This window comes from Leucopleurus acutus (assembly GCF_964270905.1).
Source record: "Leucopleurus acutus genome assembly, chromosome: 11".
Taxonomy (NCBI): Eukaryota; Metazoa; Chordata; class Mammalia; order Artiodactyla; family Delphinidae; genus Leucopleurus; species Leucopleurus acutus.
Genome location: NC_139152.1, coordinates 59,414,327 through 59,437,045, shown reverse-complemented (window position 1 = coordinate 59,437,045; position 22,719 = coordinate 59,414,327). Strand labels below are relative to the sequence as shown.

General features: G+C 35.5%; 1 protein-coding gene across 1 annotated transcript in view; it reads right to left on the bottom strand.

Moving 5' to 3' along the window:
• The window catches only part of TRHDE (thyrotropin releasing hormone degrading enzyme), a gene marked incomplete at its 5' end in the record, with an annotated part of 412,544 nt that overhangs the window by 9,530 nt on the left and 380,295 nt on the right, over positions 1-22,719 (bottom strand). The window contains 3 exons of the mRNA XM_082849811.1: positions 3,138-3,219; positions 9,492-9,632; positions 10,166-10,333. Of these exons, the coding sequence (XP_082705937.1) occupies positions 3,138-3,219; positions 9,492-9,632; positions 10,166-10,333 (391 nt within the window). The remainder of the gene's footprint in view (positions 1-3,137; positions 3,220-9,491; positions 9,633-10,165; positions 10,334-22,719) is intronic.

The following is a 22,719-nucleotide window of genomic DNA, read 5'->3' as shown; positions in this document are numbered from 1 at the left end:
TCCTGGGGCAGGGTCACAGCACCTTCCAGACCCCTGCCTCACTTTAGAGGCATGGGGTAGATGGAAGGCATTTGGCATTCCAGCCTGCTTATTTTGGCAGCTCTTTGGTAGATGTTCTGCTGCTATTAGTTTTCATTATTGTGCTTCCTAAATATTTATGCCATCTTATGCTTTTATTTGAAAATGTTGCAAGTTTAGACATTTTTATAAAATAACATTTAGTAAGATGTCAGAGTTGCTTGTGTTCCCTGTTCTCCTTAGCATAAAATTTCTAGACATGTTTGTTAATTTCTCTATTAAAAAATATTTTAGTATTTAGTACTCTTGATTTAGGGTACTCTAGACCTTAAACATCACAAAATAATTTGTAAAGTGCAGCACACAATATACTCTTAGTAACTATATAAATGAATTGAATTAGCTATTGCCCGATTATGAGGTTTATATTTTCAGCATTAAAACTGTAAATGGGATGTCTGTAACGCACAGGACCTATGTTCTTTTACAACAGTGTTGTATATCAGGTTCAAGAGGCCAAAATAATGAGTGCTGAAGAGGATTGCTGAATGGGCATTAGTATGGAAAAATGGCAAGGGCCTCTGAGGTTCCATGAGGTTGTACTTCCGTTCGTTTAAAATTAAGGAGGTGATGTACTGTTTCATGCATGGAGAAATATTGTTCAAATTGCTAGAGCTATGTAATTAGAAGGAAATTGCCAGTTTCAGGTACTAGAATGTAGTTTTGGGGAAGGGACCATAGAACAATGTAAGTGTCTCTGCTGAATGCCCCTAAAGTTGGTGGGGACCATTACAATCTCAAATTAGTTTTCAGAATTCATAAAGATGCCAATTCACTTCTGATCTATAAGCTTTTGAATATAAGAATATGCTAATCCAAAGGGAGCGTATTGGTTTTTCTGCTTACGAGGCTCATTTGTTATGGGAAAATGAGACTGAAACTTCCTCAGTTCCTTTATATTTATGGAAGGGGGTTATCAGCCATACAAATTAACCCCCCTCCCACCCAACAATAGTGGGCCACAATCCTACAGTCAATGATTACGTAATAAAAGTATGGAAAAGCCTCAGGCAGCAGTTGGTAAACTGGAAAGTCAGTGCAAGCATCTGTATCATGAAGGGATTCATCACTCAGGCTACAGAGAGCCTGTATTGTGAAGTTAGCTGCTTTGCAGATAATGGAATAAAAGCCACAGTTGAGTTTGTTTTCAAATGGCACCTTTCATTATAGGGGTGTCTTGGAACATTTCAAATGGCAATTAAGTGTAAAAACTTAAATATGTAAGTGAAATATGTAAAGCAAAATGGCCATCATATGATAAAATCAATTTAAATGTCCATTTAACAGATGTTTTTCCATGAGCTGGGTATTATACTGAAGCAAGGAAGACATGAAAGACAGAGTTAGAGAACAGAAGAGGGAGAGAGAACAGGAGAGAGGCAAGGGGAGAGGAAGATGGCAGAAGGAAGGAAGCTAAAAGGAGGGAAGGGGAGAGGGGAGGAGAGGAGAGATCTTTCTTTCACTTCTGTGTTCACTTCAGTGACTGCACAGGTTGTCACTAAACGAGTCTTTCATTCCAATTATTGAATGTAAAATCAAAGAATTAAAACTACTTCATTTAAATATATAAACTCATTAGCTTAATTGTGCTTTCCCTTTCCTATGGATATGAAAGAATTCCTTCCCTTTTAGCTTCCTTTATTAAAAATAAAAAATATAGTAAAGGGCTTCCCTGGTGGCGCAGTGGTTGAGAGTCTGCCTGCCGATGCAGGGGACATGGGTTCGTGCCCCGGTCCGGGAAGATCCCACGTGCCGCGGAGCGGCTGGGCCCATGAGCCATGGCCGCTGAGCCTGTGAGTGCAGAGCCTGTGCTCCGCAATGGGAGAGGCCACAACAGTGAGAGGCCCGCATACCACAATAAATAAATAAATAAATAAATAAATATAGTAAAACATGTGCTAGGACTTTCAAATTCTTCAGCATTGGGAACACACATAGGGAAAATTGAATTTCAAATCATTACAATCAGAGACTTAGCTTAGCTTAGCTCATGGTGTGAAAGAATCCAAGTGAGTGCATGGGGAATGACCACACAAAATTGGACAATATTAGGAGATATTAGGGTTGGTGCCAGGGTGGAAGCTTCTGGGAGAATCCTGCTCAATGGGATGAGCTCTGGGTCACAGCATCGGGCATTCTGTCAGTGAAAACTGAGGAAACTGTGATTCTCAATGCCAAATCTCAGCTATATTTTATAATGGAGTTGAGCAGCAGACTAAAAAGCAATAAATGTTTGAAGCCCAACTCATTTTAATCAGTCAAATATTTCGCTCCTTCCTCCTACCTACTTATCCCACCCCCCATTTCATGCCCCTAACTATTAGAAATGTGAATTAATGGTCACAAAACTAGCTGGCTTAAATTTCCAGAGACATAAAACAGAGAAAAAAGAAAATGTTAGATACTCTGCAAACTGGACACTAGTCCTTAAAAAATAAGTTCAGTTTCATCAATGAAATTCACTTGTGATTGTATCCAGCAGAATTTTAAACGAACTGTTAATATCAATATATGTTGCCAGATACACTTCCATCCAAATGTATGAATTTATTCCATTTAACAAACCAAATAGCATGAAGCATTACTACCATATCCAATTATCATTCTTTGTGTAGAACGGACCACAAAGTAATGAATCTCAACTTCTGTACCTCAATAGCAACCTTGGTCCTCTGTATCCAAATACTGAGTCATTGTGACAGGATAGTTTTTTTGTTCCAAGGATCCCAAACTGGGTTCACAGAATCAATAGAGGGGTAGCTGATTGGATCAAATATTTCTGGAGTGTATTTGGAGTCTCCCAACTTGAGAATCATTGCATTCAAGCACCTCTCACGGGAATTTAATATTAAATACTAATATGTTAGAAATACCTTTGCAAATAATGAATGGCGTAAAGTCTTTAGCATGGGGGGGTGTGTGTGTGTGCGCGCGCGCGCGCGTACGCGCATGTGCTTCAAAGGAATGGGTATGACTATTGGAAAGAAATGTTTGAAGTAAATGTGTAATTTCATATGTTTATAAAAGAAAGGCATTAGAACTCATCTTAAAATATTTACCTCTTTCAGTTCACCTTCAGTATTAAGAAATTCTGTAACTCCACTGATAAGTTTGGAATTCAAAAACAATGCTTCTCCATACCTTGAAAGATTAAAAAAAGTCTTAATGTTAAAGCAGGCAGTAAATTAGGAAATACTACTATGCATATTTTTTAAGAATCCTTCTCAAGGGCTCCAAGTGACCTGTGTTGTCTTAGTGCCATTCAAGGCCATTTCCCTAGGGAGTCAGGGAGGTGCAAAGAGCTGTGGCTATGGGATGCCATCAAATGCATCCTGATTTGGCGCACAGTGTTTCAAAGAGGTCTAAAGAGAGCCCTCCAAAATTATATTTAGGAATTACTATTATATTTCCAATAAAAAGCCAGAGAAAGAAACATTTTAAAACTTTCAATTTTTTTTTTTTTTTTTAGGTCACACCCCGTGGCTTGCAGGATCTTAGTTCCCTGACCAGGGATCGAACACTGCAGTGGAAGCACAGAGTTCCCAGCCACTGGACTGGCAGGGAATTCCCTAAAAGTTTTAATTTTAAAGCAACCTCGATCACTGTAAGGAAGAAGGATCTTACGAAAAGAAATAGAACTGCAGGAAAAACTTGGGTATTAGCAGTAAGTCACACAGATCGTTTGGTCTGGTCAGTCAGAATTGACATCGGCATTATCCTTTTTCATTCCTAGAAACTGAGCCAAATTTCTCAAAACATCAGCATTTTCTCATGTGAGTTTTAAAATAAAACATCAAATTGTTCACTTGAATGTCATCATCTTTGTACCACAAGCATAATTACTTGACTCATGACCCAAGGCAAAGAACACTATGTATCAGTGAGTTGGAAAGATTTCTCATTTCATTTATTGTCTACTGTGTTAAAGGTACCTATCACAGGTTATCATACTCTTTGAAATAAAAAAAAGCACACTAGACTAAATGGAGGCAGGATCAAGATGGCTGCATAGAAAGACCCTGAACTCACCTCCTCCTATGACATGCCCATAATACAACTATATAAAGAACTTGAGAACAAATTATGTATCCATTTATGATAAAATCCCTCAACAAATTGGTATAAAGGGAACATACATAAACATAATAAAGGTCATATATGACAAGCCCACAGTTAACAGCATACTCAGTGGTGAAAAATGAAAGCATTTCCTCTAAGATCAGGAACAAGTCAAGGATGCCCATTCTCGCTACTTTTATTCAACATAGTATTGGAAGTTCTTGCCACAGCAAATAGACAAGACAAAGAAATAAAAAGAATCCAAAGTGGAAAGGAAGCAGTAAAACTTTCACTGTTTGCCGATGACATTATACTATATGGAAAACCCTAAAGACTCCACAAAAACAAACAAACAAACAAAACCTGTTAGGCTAAATGAATTCAATAAAGTTGCAAAAACAAAATTAATATACAGAAATCAGCTGCATTTCTATACACTAATACTGAATTATCAGAAAGAAAAGTCAAGAAAACAACTCCATTTACAACTGCATCGAAAAGAATAAAATATCTGGGAATAAATTTAACCAGGGAACATGAAAGACCAGATACTCTGAAAACTATGGAACACTGATGAAAGAAGTTAAATGCAACATAATTAAATGGAAAGATATACAGTGCTATGTATCAGAAGAATTAATACTGTTAAAATGTGCATACTATCTAAAGCAATCTACAGATCCAGTGCAATCCCCATCAAAATACCAAAGGCATTTTTCACAGAATTAGAACAAATAATCCTAAAATCTGTGTGGAACCATGAAAGACCTTGAATTGTCAAAGCAATCTTGAGAAAGAAGAACAACACTAGAGATATCACACAGCCTAACCTCAAACTATACCACAAAGGTATAGTAATAAAAACATATGGTACTGGCACAAAAGCAGACACGTGGATCAGTGGAAAAGAAATAAATCCATGCACATCTGGTCAATTAATTTGTGACAAAGGCAGCAAGAATATACAATGGGGGAAAACCAGTCTCTTGAATAAATAGTATTGGAAAACTAGACAACTATATATAAAAGAATGAAAGTGGACTATGTTCTTACACCATACACAAAAATAAATTCAAAATGGATTAAAGACTTAAATCTAAGAGCTGAAACCATAAAACTCTTAGAAGAAAACATACACTCTTTGACATAAGTCTTGGCAATATTTTTTGGATCTGTCTCCTCATGCAAGGTCAACAAAAGCAAAATTAAACAAATAGGGCCACATCAAACTAAAAAGCTTTGGCACAGAAAAGGAAATCATCAACAAATGAATAGGCAATCTACTGAATGGGAGAAGATATTTGCAAATGATATGCTTGATTATGGGATAATATCCAAAATACATAAAGAACTTATAAAACTCAATATAAAAAAAACCCATTTAAAAAATGGGCAGAGGACTTGAATAGACATTCTTCCACAGAAGACATACAGATGGCCAACAGGTACAAGAAAACATGCTCAACATTGCTAATCATCAGGGAAATGCAAACCAAAACCACAATGAGATATCACTTCACACCTGTCAGAATGACTATCAACAAAAAATAAAGAAATACCAAGTGTTGGTGAGTACATGGAGAAAAGGGAACCCTCATGCACTGTTGATGGCAATTTAAATTGGTACAGCCTCTATGGAAAACAGTATGGAGGTTCCTCAAAAAAATGAGAAAACAGAACTATCATACGATCCAGCAATTCCACTCATGCGTATTTTTCCAAAGAAAACAAAAACACTAATTGGAAAAGATATAAGCCCTTGTGTTCACTGTGGCATTATTTACAATAGCCAAGAAATGGAAGCAGCCTAAGTGTCTATTAACAGATGAAAGGATAAAGAAGATGTGGCATTTATATATACAATGGGATATGACTCAGACAAAACAAACAAACAAGGAATCTTGCCATTTATAACAAGGATGGACCTAGAGGATATTATGCTACCTGAAATAAGTCAGATAGAGCAAAACAAATATTGTATGTTTTCAGTTATATGTGGAATCTAAGGAAAAAAACAAATGAAAAAATATAACAAAGCAGAAACAGAGCCACAGATACAGAGAACTAGTGGTTGTCAGAGGGGAGCAGGGTGGAGTGAAGTGAAGGGGATTAAGAGGTACAAATACGAGTTATAGGGCTTCCCTGGTGGCACAGTGGTTGAGTCCGCCTGCCGATGCAGGGGATGCGGGTTCGTGCCCCGGTCTGGGAAGATCCCATATGCCGCGGAGCGGCTGGGCCCGTGAGCCATGGCCACTGAGCTTGTGCGTCCAGAGCCTGTGCTCTGCAGCAGGAGAGGCCACAACAGTGAGAGTTCCGCGTACCGCAAGAAAAAAAAAAAAAAGGTACAAATACTAGTTATAAAACAAATAAGTCACATGGATATAATGTACAGCACAGGGAATGTCAATAATAATTTAATAACATTGTATGGTGTGTAACTTATAAAACTATGGAATCACTATGTTTTACACCTGAACTGTATTGTAAATGAACTACATTTCAATTAAAAAAAAAAAAAAAAAACTAAAAGTACTCTAAAGATAAGATATGAGTTTTTGAAAGCAGAGGTCCAGTCATCACTACAAGAGGTTTTCTAATGCTGTTCTTACCTGTGGGAACTTAAGTAATTTAGCTTCTGGAACCTCAGTTTTCTCATCTGTAAAATGAGGGGAGCTAAACTGTATGACCATCATAATTTGCTGTAATTCTAACATTGAACTATTCCATGGGAAAAGTTATATCAATAAAATAAAATAAACCAACATTAAATAATAATATAAGTAATCATTAGTGATCAATATGTGGTTACAGAAATGGCCTACTCTACAGGAATAAGAATAATTCTTCAAAGAGTGTTTTGCTTATACTTTGCTTGCAGTTATGTGAAGAAGAAAAAGGCACAATCCTTTCCTTGAAGGTAATATACTATGTAGTATTGTAAACAGATCATTCCCCATTATTGTGGCTAACTGTGGTGAAAATAAAATTATACAGCGTTCAGAGAAATTCTCTTTAGCTGTGGGGTCTTCAGAAAGGCTTCCAGGAGATGATGCCAGATAGATTAAGTATGGAGTAGTTCCAAATATCAAGGAAGAAAGTAATTTTAGGCAGAGAGCCAACATAAACAAAGGCAAGGAGGTGTGAAACAACATGGTGTATGCTGACGACTACATGCATTTGGTATTGAGTGTATAAATTGTGAGGCTGAGGATAATAGAATAAGAGGTAGAGAAGGGTTAGGAAGAGAGGAACTTAGATTTTCAGTGTGGCACAGAGTATTGAAGGTTTTACAGCAGGAAAATATCATTTTTGCCTTTCAGAGAGATTCTTGGGACAAAGGGAAGAGGTATGTGTGTGAGTGTGTGTGTGAGATTGTGTATGTGTGAGTGTGTGTGAGTGTGTGTATGTGTGGTGCTGGTGGTGGTAGATGTAAATATAAAGGCAGGAGACAGAAGGCTATTGTTAAGAGAGTACTGGCAAGAGATAAGAACCTTCACTAGGGCAGTGGTAGCAGGAAAGAGAGGAAGAATTCAAGAAACATGAAACATTTAGGAATTGTTAAATTATAAGACCTCAAGCCTAATTGTTACATATGTCAAGAGAAAGGGAGAACCATATGTAGATTTCCAGGTGCCTGGCTTGAGCAACTGGTGGATGACCATATATTTACTGAGAAAAGGAAGATGAAAGGAAAATGACGATTTACCCCAGTAGGGGATCTCAACAAGAAACTGTCTATCATAGGGTGAAGCTTAGGTGAAATGCCTGAGTTAGAGATGTAGATTTGGGAATGATTCAAGCCACGAGATTTGATGGCAACTAAAACTAGGGAGAATCTGCAGGGCAGGAAGCAAGGAGAACCTTGGACAGTTTCCCCATGAACTTTCAGGTTCAAAGATCGACAGAGGAGAAGATGAAGGAGACAATCCTATTTGTCAGGATAAACGCTGCCCTGTCTGTAGAAATGCTGAAGCGTCAATCTTTCTACCTTTTTTTTTTTTTTTTTAAGTAACAGACTTTAGTTTTAGAGCAGTTTTAGGTTTACAGAAAAATTGAGCGTAAAGTTGAGTTTCTAAATGCCTCTTCCTCCCTCTTCAGAGTTTTCCCTGTTATTAATGTTCAGTTAATAAAACAAAGAGGTCATTAGACTGAGGTGGTTTTAATGCTGTCTCAATCTTTCTCCGTTTTGATTAGAGATCATGGACTCTCAGCGAAACAAAACAGGCATATCAGGAACCAAACATTTTTTGGTAGGGACTATAAACTATATATGCATTACACTGAACTCTGATCTACAAACCCACTCCCTAAAGAAACTGTTTATTTGGTAGATATCTGATACTTTTTAAAGTGAAATACTTGTTTATATATATATTAATTCCACCTTGTGTCTGACTATTCATTATACTATGTGCGTGACAGCAAAGCAAGCTCTAATCTTTCAAACATTCCAATTTCTGAGCTGAAAATACTAGGGAAAAAAAATGTGCTTTCTAGGAATATCAGTGCTTTCTAACAATGAAATATTTATAGACAGAAATATGTTTTAATATGACACATCCATTCAAATTGAACTTATTATACAAGGTCAACCAATAAAAATGTGCTTTTAAAAAATAAAGTTTATACACCAGTTTTTAAGAGATAGAACAGTAGGTACGTTGTCTGGGGACATTTAAGTTGGAGAACATGCAGCATTTACATGCTCTATGATGAATTTAATTTTAAAATACCATAGAGATTATCAGAGTAATTAACATTTATTATAATATATTTAAATACATAATGAAATATTTTCCAAAATTGAGGCTAAATTCTCAACATGAAGCAAGATGGCTCAGGAATAAATTCTACTGCAACTAGAATTATAAAGCCATTCAAATATTCCTTCTCGATATCATGGTTTTATTTCAGGTGTTTTATAATATTTATATTTTTAAAAGAATTTAAACAATTCTACAGAAGTAATTAAGTTTTCTTGTTATACCATTACATATGATTCATAAATCATTTTTTTCTACAACACACTCAGGATATAGGGTTTTAATGATGATTCCTTCAACCTAAGACAGTTTGATAGATCTTCCAGGAAAGCTGCAATGCTAAACCTTTTCACTCTGCACATTTCCATATATAATTGTGGTTATCAGTCTTTAATAAATGAATAATGTTATAGAACTGTTAAATTAATTCTGAGTTTCACAAGAGTGGCAACACCCATCTTGGCTGACTACTTCAAAATCTAATTCTATTATCTGGACCTTGGTTCTACCACAAAAAGTAGGGCTTTTATCTCTCATATGTCACCTTTGATTTACTCACTCCAGTATGAATGATTGAAATCTTGTTTTTACCTGGTATTTAATATCTTCCATTTATCTCTAAAAAATTTCCAGGCAAGGTCTCGGCCATGTGGATTTCGAGCTACATGGATTATCACATCAATTGCATCTTGATCCAGCACCACTTCAGAATTCAGTGATAGATTTAGAAGCCTTTAAGAATAGAATTGTGGGGAAATTTTTAGTCCAATAACAAAGATTTCTTATAAAATTACCAAAATTACATGATTTATCACAGTCTTCAACGAATAGTCCAGTGTAAACTTTACTAAAAAAATTTTATCAACAGAACAATTTTGTTTTTATAAAAGGAGGAAGATCAAATTCATAGTATTGTAATTAATATATTAATCAAAGTCAGAACAATCTTGTGGGTGGAGAAATCATAGTTTTGGTTTGATGATGCAAACTCACTTTAAAAATTCTTTTTAATAAATGCTTCTTTTTGTAATGAAATATTGTCTTACATATATATGAAAAAACATATAAAATAATTAGTTAGAAACTAAGGTATACCTTTCAAATCAACAAGCTTTAGTCATATTAATATGGCAGTTTTCCTTAGCTCTAGAAAGATAAATTTTAGAGTAACTAGCATGTATTTAAGGAAATAAAAACAAGTTCAGTACAGTCTGATTAACAGAGAATACTCTCATTACACGAATTTTAAAAATTAATTGACCCACCTGTTTAATAAATTCCTGTCATCACTGCAAGTTAAGGCTTCCAGTAATATTTTCTTTTCAGAAACGGCCGTGGTGGAGTGGAATTTCATCCATATGAACTCCCAGACATCCTCATCTAGTAGTGAAACTCCTGTACAGTAGACGATGTCTCTAACATTTAGTGGTATTCTAAAGAAGCAACCCATGGTGGTTTTCCATTAATTAAAAGCTTCATAGTATTGAAAATAAAGACAGATGCTGCTCTACTAGTCAGTTTTTAAAAAGATGGTTTTGTTAATTAGATTTACCTGAAAGAGAATAATGCTATATAGTAACAATATTCAAAAATATTCCCAACTAAATGAATAAAATAATGTATTTTAATTAAAGATAGTTTTGAATGAAATTTTTTCCACTCTTGAAACTATGTAAAAAAGAATCATAAACAACAAGAACAACAAGAACATAAAGCCTTAAAAAAATAGAAACAGGGTGCCTTATATTTCCACCAACATTCATATATTTATCAATCAAAAATTTTGCTCTCAGAATTGTTAGACCCAAGAAACACGAGAAAGCACTGGATGAAGAGACTGACTAATCTGGATAAAACAGAAACATCTCCTAAATTCTTAGACAATTTTTTCTAAAATTATTTTTCTCAAATAGCTCTCCAAATTTTGGAACCTAGAAGATTACTAATATAGATAATAAACAGATAAAACATAAGTAGTAAATTTTGAGAAAGTAAATGTTACAGTGGGAAACTGTTACTCGATTTAATTAATCTTGGCTATTTATAAGCTGCAATTCTCATGTGTACTCCGCCGTGGCAATTTTTTACTAAATATTGTTCTTTCACGTTTTGATATATACCCCACATTTAAAAAAACTGTTCTCTTAAAGAACACTCCAATATCTTAAAAAATTAAAAATGCATTTCTGCTTTGTATAATATTTAGTAATCTATTATTAAAATTTCTCATTTATAATTTGAATGTGGTTAATAATAAGAAATGTTTTCTCTGGATAACAAGATGAAACAATCCCTTTTAAATATTTAAGACTTTGATGGTTAAAACATTGCTTTGGTTAATGGAGTATTTGGAAAACAGGAGGAAGCGTCTGAATGACTACCAATAAGATGATCTTCACCTTATTCTGTTAAGCAGCTAAGTAGGTCTACAATCAGGATATTGAAGATTGTGTATCAGAATACCAAATGTGTAGAGTTGTTAGTACTATCATACAAAATTCACAGTTCCCAGAAATGGCTAAAAGTATATTATTCTGTCTTTTCCTACCAATAATTAAAATGTTTGGAGAATAGTTACTTTAATCTTGCTGACTGAAGCTTTTTTTCCTTTATGGTATTTGAAGGCAAGTATTTTGTTTGATTGATTTGTTTTGTTTTTGAAGAAACAAAAGGAATATAGACATCAGAAGAAACCAGAAAAGAGCTTCACTTCTTTCTCCTGTCTTCCCTCTCAGCCCTGGAATCCCTTGACAAAAGTACCCATAATAGTCTTCCTAGTGGGTGGTGAAACCTTCTTCTCCCTGCTCTGTTTATGACCAGCTTGCCACACGGCACATCTGAAATCACTAGGGAAAACATTGCCACCATATGTTGAAGAGTCTGTCAGTCCTGATAGATACAACATAATATTACAAAAATGCATCCATCTTTACTAACTGCAGTGAGTTAAAAGTTTAAAATCTTCCTTTAAATCAAGAGCTAGAAAAGAGGATGATTTTTTTCCCTCCAAATATTACAGGCTACAGGGCACAACACTATTATTATTGTCATGATTTTGGCCAAGAGATCACCATAAAAATTTGCAAAAACTAACAAGAAAATGTCTACTTAAATCATCAAATCATAGATCAATGCATATTAGACCTAATAGTAACAGCTTACGTTCTAAAAAAAATTCCTTAAGCAATTAATATACCAAAGAGTTCAGGGATAGAGCCCACTGAATGAGGTTTGTTACTGTGTATGAAACCAGTCTCCAATATCAAGCAGAAAGACATATGGAAATATAGAAAAGGCAAAAAAAGAAGAAAAAGGAAAAAGAAAAAGGCAGATATTAAACTATGTTCCTTAGAAATAACTTGTGTCATATACGATAGTCATTAGCAACAATCCATATTTTTGCAGTTCAGTAGTTGCTCCTGGCTGATGCTGAACTGTGTAAAATGCATACACAAATGAATAAATGGGTTGGTCAGTGCCAAGTCCTGGACACCGGCTAAAGGGGCATCAGAGGTAGAAAATACCACTTTTGCACAATACTACATTCCAGGTTACCTGTCTTATTTTATTTCGTCTATACGATAATATCATGATATCTGTATTATAAACTTCATTTTGCAGGAGAGGAAACTGTTCTGAGAGAGGATATTTTGCACTATAACAACAATATAGTAAGTTGAGAATCAGGATGGGCTATACATGAATGTCTTTCCTATTTCTATCAGCTTAGACATAGCTAATGATGATGAACATAAGATACTAAGATTTCTGTTAGTAGTAATCATCAGTAATTATCACTGAATGCTGATTTTTGTTGTTCCATAAAACGCTATCTTATAGAAAGTAAGAACAACCAAACCCTGGAGCTAACTAGTAGGCTGCAGAGTAATACCAGTGCATCCAATCTATAATTCCCTTAGTGCTGAACTGGCCACAGATGTCACTTCTACCTTCTGTTTTTCATTACTTTTTTTTAAGTCCATAGTTTAATCAGTCATCTCTTTTTTTTTTTTTTTTTTGCGGTACGCGGGCCTCTCACGGTTGTGGCCTCTCCCGTTGCAGAGCACAGGCTCCAGACGCACAGGCTCAGCGGCCATGGCTCACGGGCCCAGCCGCGCCATGGCATGTGGGATCTTCCCGGACTGGGGCACGAACCCGTGTCCCCTGCATCGGCAGGCGGACTCTCAACCACTGCGCCACCAGGGAAGCCCCCAGTCATCTTTGATAAATACTCAACGGTGGCAAGAATGGTTTTCCAACAATAAGCTTCCGTTCTGTTCACCAGAATCAAAATGACACTTGTTAAAACACAGCCTCTGGCTGACTTAAAGGACATAGGCTGTGGGTGTATTTAAGGAGCTGCTGTGTAGCAAGCTGATCATACACAGAGCAAGGAGAAGAAATCTTGAAAGGGCACCCAGCAATGAAGTGCTGGATGAAATGGCAGACAGACCATCCTGAAGGAATCTAACAAAAGCTGTCCTGGGCAAAGGAGGCTTTTGAAAGCAAAGCTGCCCAGAATAGGGGCAAATTCTGTTTTTGAACCGGCAGCCTCAAACAAGAGAAAGACCGCATAATTTGGATGTGCTCTGGAAGAAACTGCAGGTCAAGTTTCAGGCTCATGAGCAGCTGTCCCCCTGTGCATAGCAGATGCGTCAAATTTCACTACTATGAAAATGAGACTTACATATATTTACATATATAATCTGAAACCTGTTGATGGTCCACTGAAAAATAGCCCTTGATCTCAGCTACGAATCCCCAAACTCTCAAGAAAGTAATGGCTATTAGCAGATGCTGGGAGGTACACTTGCTTAAGATTCATAAGGCTCCTTAGAAGAGCAAAAGGACAGAGCAGATTAGCCGGAAAATACCACTCAGATTTTTCTAGCATCTCCTCCCAACCCACCAACTCCTTATCTTCCTTACTCACCCAGCAGATAAAGAATCAATGTATAGGTCACAAGATTATTTGTACTCATCACTGAAAATAAAACAAGATTGGTGAGCACTGAACTTGCCAAGGGTCCTTGGCTCCTAACGATTTCCATTGTTAATGAAACCCCCTTTTGCTGCTAAATTTGTAAAGATGCGCTAACAACACTTTAGCAAAATGATTGCTCTGGGGACAGTTTTTAAGATCTCTTTGTATAAACCAAAGTCATTAGGAACAAATGAAAAAGCTCAGTTTTTGTAAAGCATGAGCTGAAAAACCCACAGAACTCACAGTTATGAATAGTGCAAATGAGTCCTATGAGATTCTTGATATTAGGATTACAGGGAGAGAGAATATGGAAATTGTTTATGAAAATGTGAATCCCCCCATGGTCATTTCTTTTTAACTCCTGCCTCAGAAGTAAATCTTTTAGTGGAATTTTATTATGTGGAAAGCTCGTCTCTGCTAGCTGCCTTCCTACAAGATGAATGGGGTAATGCTGAGCCCAAAGGAAGTGTCTTTATCTTTCTAAGGTACTGACTTTGCAGAAATGATTACCTAATTAATGTAACTTCTACTATGTTTTTTATTCTACTCTCATTTTAAATAGCATGATGACAGAGTTCATTTGTATGATAAAAGTTTAAAATTCAGCATAAAAATTCAGTATATCATTTTGGAATAATTTATTTTTTGCATTTTGGTGATATGTTTAACCTTTTTTACCTTGCCAAAAGCAAATGCCTAAAAACTAAAAGCTTTGGAGTAGAAGTTAAAAAATTAAGCAGTGGAAAAATTAAAGGCATGTGTCTTTTAGGAAAAATTTTTTACTGAGTTAAATAATAATCGTGAGGTAGTGGGACTAATATTTTAAAACATAGTAAATTGGTAATTATTAAATGGAAACTTGTGAAGTAGATTGGTAAATTAAGATAAATAACAGGAAAATTTCCAAAGATTTTGCTATGAAATTTTTCATTGCTGCATTGTATTTTAAGGTTAAAAATCAGGACTCATTTAAAATAACAATAAAGGACTAGTTTAAGATATAAATAGCAACTAAGAATGATATCATAGATTAATATTTAATGATATGGTAAAATATATTATTTAATATGATGAAATATATTTTTAAGGACAGAGTGTAATATATATACAAATATCACTGTGTTAAGTCTAAAGAAAAACGTTAATGTGTATGTACAAAGAAAGGCTGGAAAGATAAACAAGAATATTAACAACATTAGCCTCTGGGTTTGGGGATTATAGGTAACTAGTGTTTTTTTACACACATATTTCAAATTTAATAATAACGTTTACAGTTACTTTGGAAATAAATAACTACATTTATAAAGATAAAATTCTGTTACTTTTAGAATAAAATATATACCAATATAAAAAATTCTGTTGAATAATATATAGAAATAATTCTGATGATACAGTTAAAATATCTCCCAGAGGAAAATTATACTTGCTAAAAGAAAAAAAACACACTATTTTAAAATATAAATTTTGATGCTTAATCATGATATGGGTCTCTTTATTTCTAAGCAGGTTCTCAGTAGATGTAATTTGACCAGTAACTGCCTCCAGGACTGGGCAAGTCAAGGTCATTGCTTTGGGCTTTATTTTTAATCCTAATTGGACAAGGGCTAAAATACATGAGTTCTAAGGTCCCTTCCTGCTCTGTTAGTACAAGTGTCTTTTCATTAGTGATTGTATTAACATTGAAATGTGGATTTAATTATTTTCAAAGACAATAAAAAAAATTCTCAAGTCACTGGCCTCTCGAAGAATACCTCTTTCTTTCAGTGGCACTACACATGCCATTGATATAGAGTGTGGCACACCATTTAATTAATTTTAATGAACTTGCAGTTCATTTGAAATATCATTTGCCTATTCTAACTAAAAATTGGAAGACAGCTTTGGTTGAGGCTTCCTCACCAATACTCTGTATCTTGCTCTGCCTTATAAGTACAAGCACTCTTACTTCTTTTGGGGCAGACAATCCTAGACTTTTAACTATCAAACTGAAAAATAACCTGCATTTACAAAGGCTGACCCTGTCCATCTTGTCTGCTACCCCCATCTCTCATTCTATCCAGATTTCTTGGTCCCTTGACTGCTGCTAAGAAAGCCATCTTGAATAAAAATGACAGCTGTTTAGAAGGAATGTGTGACTTTTTGCACCTACCTGTCTGTTTCCTCATCTGGAAAATGGGAATCATACTTCCTTACAGGGTTGTTACAATGATTAAATGAAATAATGTTTCATTTGATATTCACATGAAAACGGTGCGTATCAAGGGTTCAGTATGGATTTTAGATAAATGTTGTGCATAGCCAAGTACAGGGGACATCGAAAATTGTCTAAATAGGTAGTAATAATATCTCTCCTCCTCATTACTTTTATTACTATTATTATTAGGATGCAGTGCCAACAAATATTCCCATCGTTCCCAAATGAGTACTGGACTACAAAGAAAGCAAAAATAAAGTTTTTAGACAACCTTGCTAAAAGTGAATGAGTAATTATAAAAGTCACTACAGACACTACATCTCAAGTTTAAGGCATTACAATGAAATACACTTTTATAATTCCACCTAACTTTACTAGTATACCTGTCAATCAAATACACTGCTGAATCTACACAAAAACCCTGGCAACCAAAGGAATATCGTTCCTTAGTATCTCTACAAGGCCCATGGCCAAGGAAGAACAGAATCTCAAGTGAAGTATGCAGCTGGTGAGTGGCTGAAAGAACAGGAGACAGCAACGCTGTCAGCTGGCACCTTTCATGCATCAGCTGGGGCTGCTCTGTTTCTGAAGAGTCTTCTCACTGGTGCCCCCACAGCCTGCTCATTCCCACTGAACCTGGAGCACGAAAAAACAAAATACCCTTTGGACCTCAAAACAAAATAGAGTTGGGGAAACCTGGTGGACAATAGACCAACCATATTTAAAATTACTGTGTTCTGAAATGATATTCCAAACCTCTTCACATTTTATTTTTGCATATTTGCTAAGAGGTATATGCTGCTCTTTCCATATGAAAGACAAAGGATTGCTGGGAATGGGTGGGTCATTTTAACTCTTAATATCCCAAATGTATCAAGAGTATATTTTAAGATAGCTGCACTCCTTTTAAATGGCTCTTATAATTAAAGTAAATGTACTTTAAAAGAGACGTTCACTTTGCTTATGCTGAAATAATATATATTACATTATATTTTAAACCTTTAAGTCCTTATATATACAGTAGCTATTACTTCTACTGGCTGGGAAGGGAAAGGGATGGAGAGGGTTAAGTTTCTGGGCTGTTAAGACCACTTCATAAAATATAATTGCTAAAGCATAAGAACAAAAGAAACCAAGTGACTCAGATAGCATTAAAAAGAAGAGGACAAGGGGGCTTCCCTGGTGGCGCAGTGGTTGGGAGTCCACCTGCCGATGCAGGGGACACGGGTTCGTGCCCCTCCGGGAGGATCCCACATGCCGCGGAGCGGCTGGGCCCGTGAGCCATAGCCGCTGAGCCTGCGCGTCCGGAGCCTGTGCTCCACAACGGGAGAGGCCACAACAGTGAGAGGCCCACATACCGCAAAAAAAAAAAAAAAAAAAGGACAAGAAGAAGAAGACATCAAAGAAAAAGTAGAAAGAAAGAAAGAACACATGAGACATGTACAGAGTGGCCAAAAAATTCAGAGTAAAAATGACAAAGACAGTCATGACAAAGACCTACAAAAAGGTAAAGGGGAAAAAACGCAATGAGAGGAGAATTTGTGACTTGATTTGTTGAAAATTTTTCTTTGGCCTGGATTTAGAACACATTCTACTGAAAAGCCTAGAACAAAGTTATTTAACGTTTCATAACTCAGAACCCTTATGACATCCAGAATCAATTATACCCATAAGACCTCCAAAAAATTGAACTGGTTTATACCAAAGGTAGAAACATTAAGATATCCATGATGACTCACTTTAAAACAGTGAGCAGCAGACTGCTAGCATAAATAGCTCTAAAAACGTAATTTACAACTTAAGAGGTATACAGTTGTAATAGAAGTTGTGAAATGGCTGATAAATTGCCCTATTTACAGATGCCTGTGTCACAGAGGAGATAAATTGTTTCTGGATAATTGCGTGCCTATTATCCGTGGCTTCCCAACGAATTTCAAATCTGCTCTATCCTGATCCTTGAATATTTAAGCTGCTTCTTCACTTAGCTCAGGTCAGAGCACTGTAAATCTAAGTGCCTCCTATGATATGAAGTCTAAATATAGATGGTGTTTTCTGAATCACAATGATTAGGAATCAGTACTTGTGGTTAACTTTTAAGATGAAAGGTAATGATAGGAACGACACATTAGTTACAAGAGCAAATCCATCGCACTGTTCCCATTCAAATCATGATCCAGGTTTCAGTGTTTATGAAAACTCCACTGGATGACATAGGGCTCCACCTGAACAAATAAATCTTGTTGCCCAGGAATAACTTACAGCAACAGTCATTGTCTTGAATTCTTCATACAAAGGTTGAAAATTGCACCAGTTTATTGTATCCATCAAATTACTACATCGACAAATGTACGGGTCTATGCAAATGAGGTTTATCTTCATTTCTAATGCACTGTCAAGGTCACTGTGGTTAATAAGGCTGATTGTACAGCTTGGGAAGAATCAACTACAGCCATTTAGTTAATTCTTTAGGCATAACAAGTAAACTGTCATGAGTAGGCAATAATTAATGTATTTTCCTCACTTGAAAGGTCTCCAACTAAAAGATTTTATTTGGCTAAAGTAAACTTTACTATTCTCTGTGTGTGTGTGTTTGTGTCTGTGCATTGAACAAAATGTAATTCTGTATGTTTTGTAATTTTAATTGTTAGATTCACTGCATAAGAAAATGCTGTACTTTTTAAAAATAGAGAAATATTCTTATTCTCATCAAATCCTGGATGTTCTATGGTTTCACTGAAATGCACTTTGATCCTCCTGTGAAAAAGCAGTGAAATCCATGAAAAACTTTATCATACATGTATGTATGCTAAGGAATAAGGATGTATATAATTAAATTTGATAATTAAATATAGTTATAAAAAGTCTAGTCCTGTTACAAGGTAAAATAAAATTATTGATTAAAAAAAGAAGCTGGGGTCTGGAGAAAGGGAGAATGGCAAGAGTGGATGAAAAAAGTTACAAAACAAGCTAGAAGGCCAATTTTGCATTGGGAGATAATATAGCTGAGAAAAACATACACTTTAAAAGAGTCGACTCAAACCTTATGACTTTCTGAAATAAGTGAAATGTATGTATGCACATATACATGTAATTGGCAGGTATTGGTCATAACGTTGCATGTGTATAAAGAGAAGGGGAAAACAGTGCACACTGAATGCCTGCACTGTATGTTCGTTTCAGCATAAAATAAGCAAGGTTTGTTTATATATGAAAATAAAAGTCACTTCAATTTTTTCTATTTGGTTTTTTAATTATAGAAAGAACCTCAAGTCACTAGAAAGTAAAACACAAAACAAAAACAAAAAACCTCTTTCTAAATATTTAGATGTGAAGGGATTCTGAAACACGAGAATGGGTCCTTTGCTGTGAATTTTAGGACTATCTCTATATATTATTCTATCTTCATGCGATAGGCCACTCCCATCTCTTTTTCCTACACAAGTAAGAAAATAATATTCTGAGGAATCATGATATTAATTTTGTCTGAATTTTATGAGGAACAAAAAGAACCTCCCTTCTCAGTATCTTTTTATTCCTCCATTTCATGATGAAAATCTTAAGTAAGAACAGGGTGAAGTTAGCGAAAGTTAGAAGTCTTATTTGCTATCTATTGGTAGCACTCCTTGAAATCTCATCAGCACAATACAAAATATTATGTACCAAGTTTTGATTGCAAGGCAGAGGCTAAAGTTGTGTGTATTAGTTTCGTATGGCTGCCATAACAAATTACCACAAACTTGGTTGCTTAAAGCAACATAAATTTATTCTCTAACAGTTCTTATGGCCAGAAGTCCAAAATCAAGGTGTCAGCAGGCTGCTTTCTCCTAGAGATTCTGAGGAATCTGTTCCATGCCTCTCTCCTAGCTTCTGGTGGATCTGGCAATCCTTCGCATTCCTTGGCTTATAAATGCATAACTTCAATATCTACCTCTGTCTTCACATGAATTTCCCTGTGTTTCTCTGTTCTTTCTCTTCTGTCTCTGATATGGACACTCAACATTGGACTTAGGGCGCACCCTAAATCCATGCAGTCTCATCTCAGAATCATTAATTTAATTACATCTGCAAAGATCCTATTTCCAAATAAGGTCACATTCACTGATGGGGTTTAGGATTTAGACATATCTTTTAGAAGCCACTATTCAATCCATGGAAGTGTGTGCACGTGCTTTTATTTTTCCTATTATTGCCAAGAAATTACAAGGCATCAGAGTTCTTTCTCACTTTCAGATATTTTAAGGTATGGGTAACGCAAAACAATATTTGATGACTATGTAAGATCTTTCATCAACATTATCACAATATTGAGTAAATGTTATCACACTATCATTAGAAAGACTACCATGAGTTATTTTCATTTTGAGATAGAATAACTTATATGCATGAAATCAGTCCTAAGTCTTAATCACAAGGGGGAAAAATAAATAAAAAGGAAATGTTGTTGATGTTGCTGAAAGAATCTTCTCAGTGCTAATAGCAATGCTTATATTATTTTTGGAAAATGCAGAGGAAATTTCTTCTTTATAGTGGTTGGTAGTAGTTGCAATAAACCTTGTAATCAATGAATCTTGAATCCATCAGTATAACCTACTGTCTGTGAGTATGTAAGAATGTTTTGGAAGCTACAAATATTTTTGTTGGTGCTTCTGCTCTGGCTTAGTAAATAATAATGATTACTATTGTAAGTTTAATCACCACTGCTCCCTGTGTTGCCCATGTAAATCTATATTTACTTAGTACTTGTACTGTGATAAAGTCAGGCAGTTAAAATAGAGCTATTCTATAACTAATCAATAGGCATATCTTTTGACAGATAACACAAAAGTTCAATAGTGTTATGCCTGAAATTGGTATAATACTAGGCAAACAATACTAGCATGATAGGAAAATTACTTTTGGCAGAAATGGGAGGAAAACCAATTATACGGAAAAGAAAAAAAAAGTTAAATTAAATCAAGTTATTTTCAAAAGCACACCTCTGTAAAAATTAAAATACCCTGAAAAAATACTATTGACTATTTGCCTCTATGCATGACCAATAATATAATATTTTTAAGTAAAATGTCAGGAAAAGCCAAAACAGTTGGGAAAAGGGAAATAAGTGTATGATTATTTCTGCATTTTAAATTAGAATATAAAATCGTTATTGCATTTAGATTACAAACTAAATGTGACTGTAAAAAAGTGAATAGAATTATGCACTTATATTAGCTCTCAATGCAATTAAAATCCCTGCTACACTGAAAAATAAATTAAAAACACATCCAAATTAGATAGTCCCGCAAGTAGGTCATTCAGTCAAATATTTATCTGATGACGAACTGAACTAAGCTAGCATGTATTGAATTCTCCAAATGGCAAGGACAAGTGGTAGTTTCAGTGTGATTCCAGAGAAGCATAGGGAGAAGAGAGATTATAAAGTCCTCTTCTACATTTAGTTATAGCTGCTCCTGAAGTAATCTTATACATGACCTCTCCTTATACAAAAGGTTAGTCAGGTAGTGATTGACTACTGGTTATGAAAAAGATTTCCAGTCTGACAAAAGAATTCACAATTGGATTAATTCAGATAGCAAGCCCACTTACTACATTTCACATATGGCTTTTCTTCTCCATAGCTTACCAAAACACTTCTATTTGTTAACATACTCTCATCTTAGAAGAGAAATCCCCTTAAGCTCTGATGAAGGAGCATAATTAATTAACGGGGATTTTTGCTCTTCTCAGCAAATAAAAACAAAACCACCTGATGAACTGAAAATGAAATTATAAAACTTCCAGAGGATGTTCTTGGGTCAGTATAGAGTCTGCCCGATCACCTAAACTTTTGAAAGTACCAAGACTTTAATCTTGAGAAATGATGTTGAGGAAGAAGGCCATTTTTTTTAGGTGACTTTTTCTTTTTTGTTTTTAATTTTTATTGGAGTGTAGTTAATTTACAATATTGTCCCAATCTCTGCTGTACAGCAAAGTGCATCAGTTATACATATACATATGTCCACTCTTTTTTAGATTCTTTTCCCACATAGGTCATTACAGAGTATTGAGTAGAGTTCCTTGATTGAGTCACAGATGTAGAAAACAAATTTATGGTTACCAGGGGGCGAAGGGAGGGGGGAGGGATAAATTGGAAGACTGGGATTGACATATACACACTACTATATATAAAATAGATAACTAATAAGGAGGGCCATTTTTATACACTGTTCCTTCCTCTTAACATCTCCTTTCCCTCTCTGCCTACTGAACGTGTATCTTTCCTGTAGGCCTCAGGTCAGTTGTCACTCTGCAGGATGTCAGCCTCACTGACAGGTCAAGTTGTTCTTTTCTTGTAAATCTCCCTCTGGTTCTCAATACACTAAAATCGTACAGTATTCGTATGACATCTGATTAGTCTCAGTCTACCCCACTGGACTGTCAACTTCAGGAAGGAAGAAACTGTGTCCTTTTGCTCATCACTGTATCCCGTGGCTTTTAGCCTGACGCCTGTGATGCAGCAGTTACTCAGGGTAAATTTGGTACATGAATCAAGCACTGTTGGAGTCTGAATTAATACTGATGAATCACATTAATAGATATTACTATGGAAAAGTTACTTTATTTTAGAAATAAAGCTGAAAGTTAAAAACCAAGTTGACTAT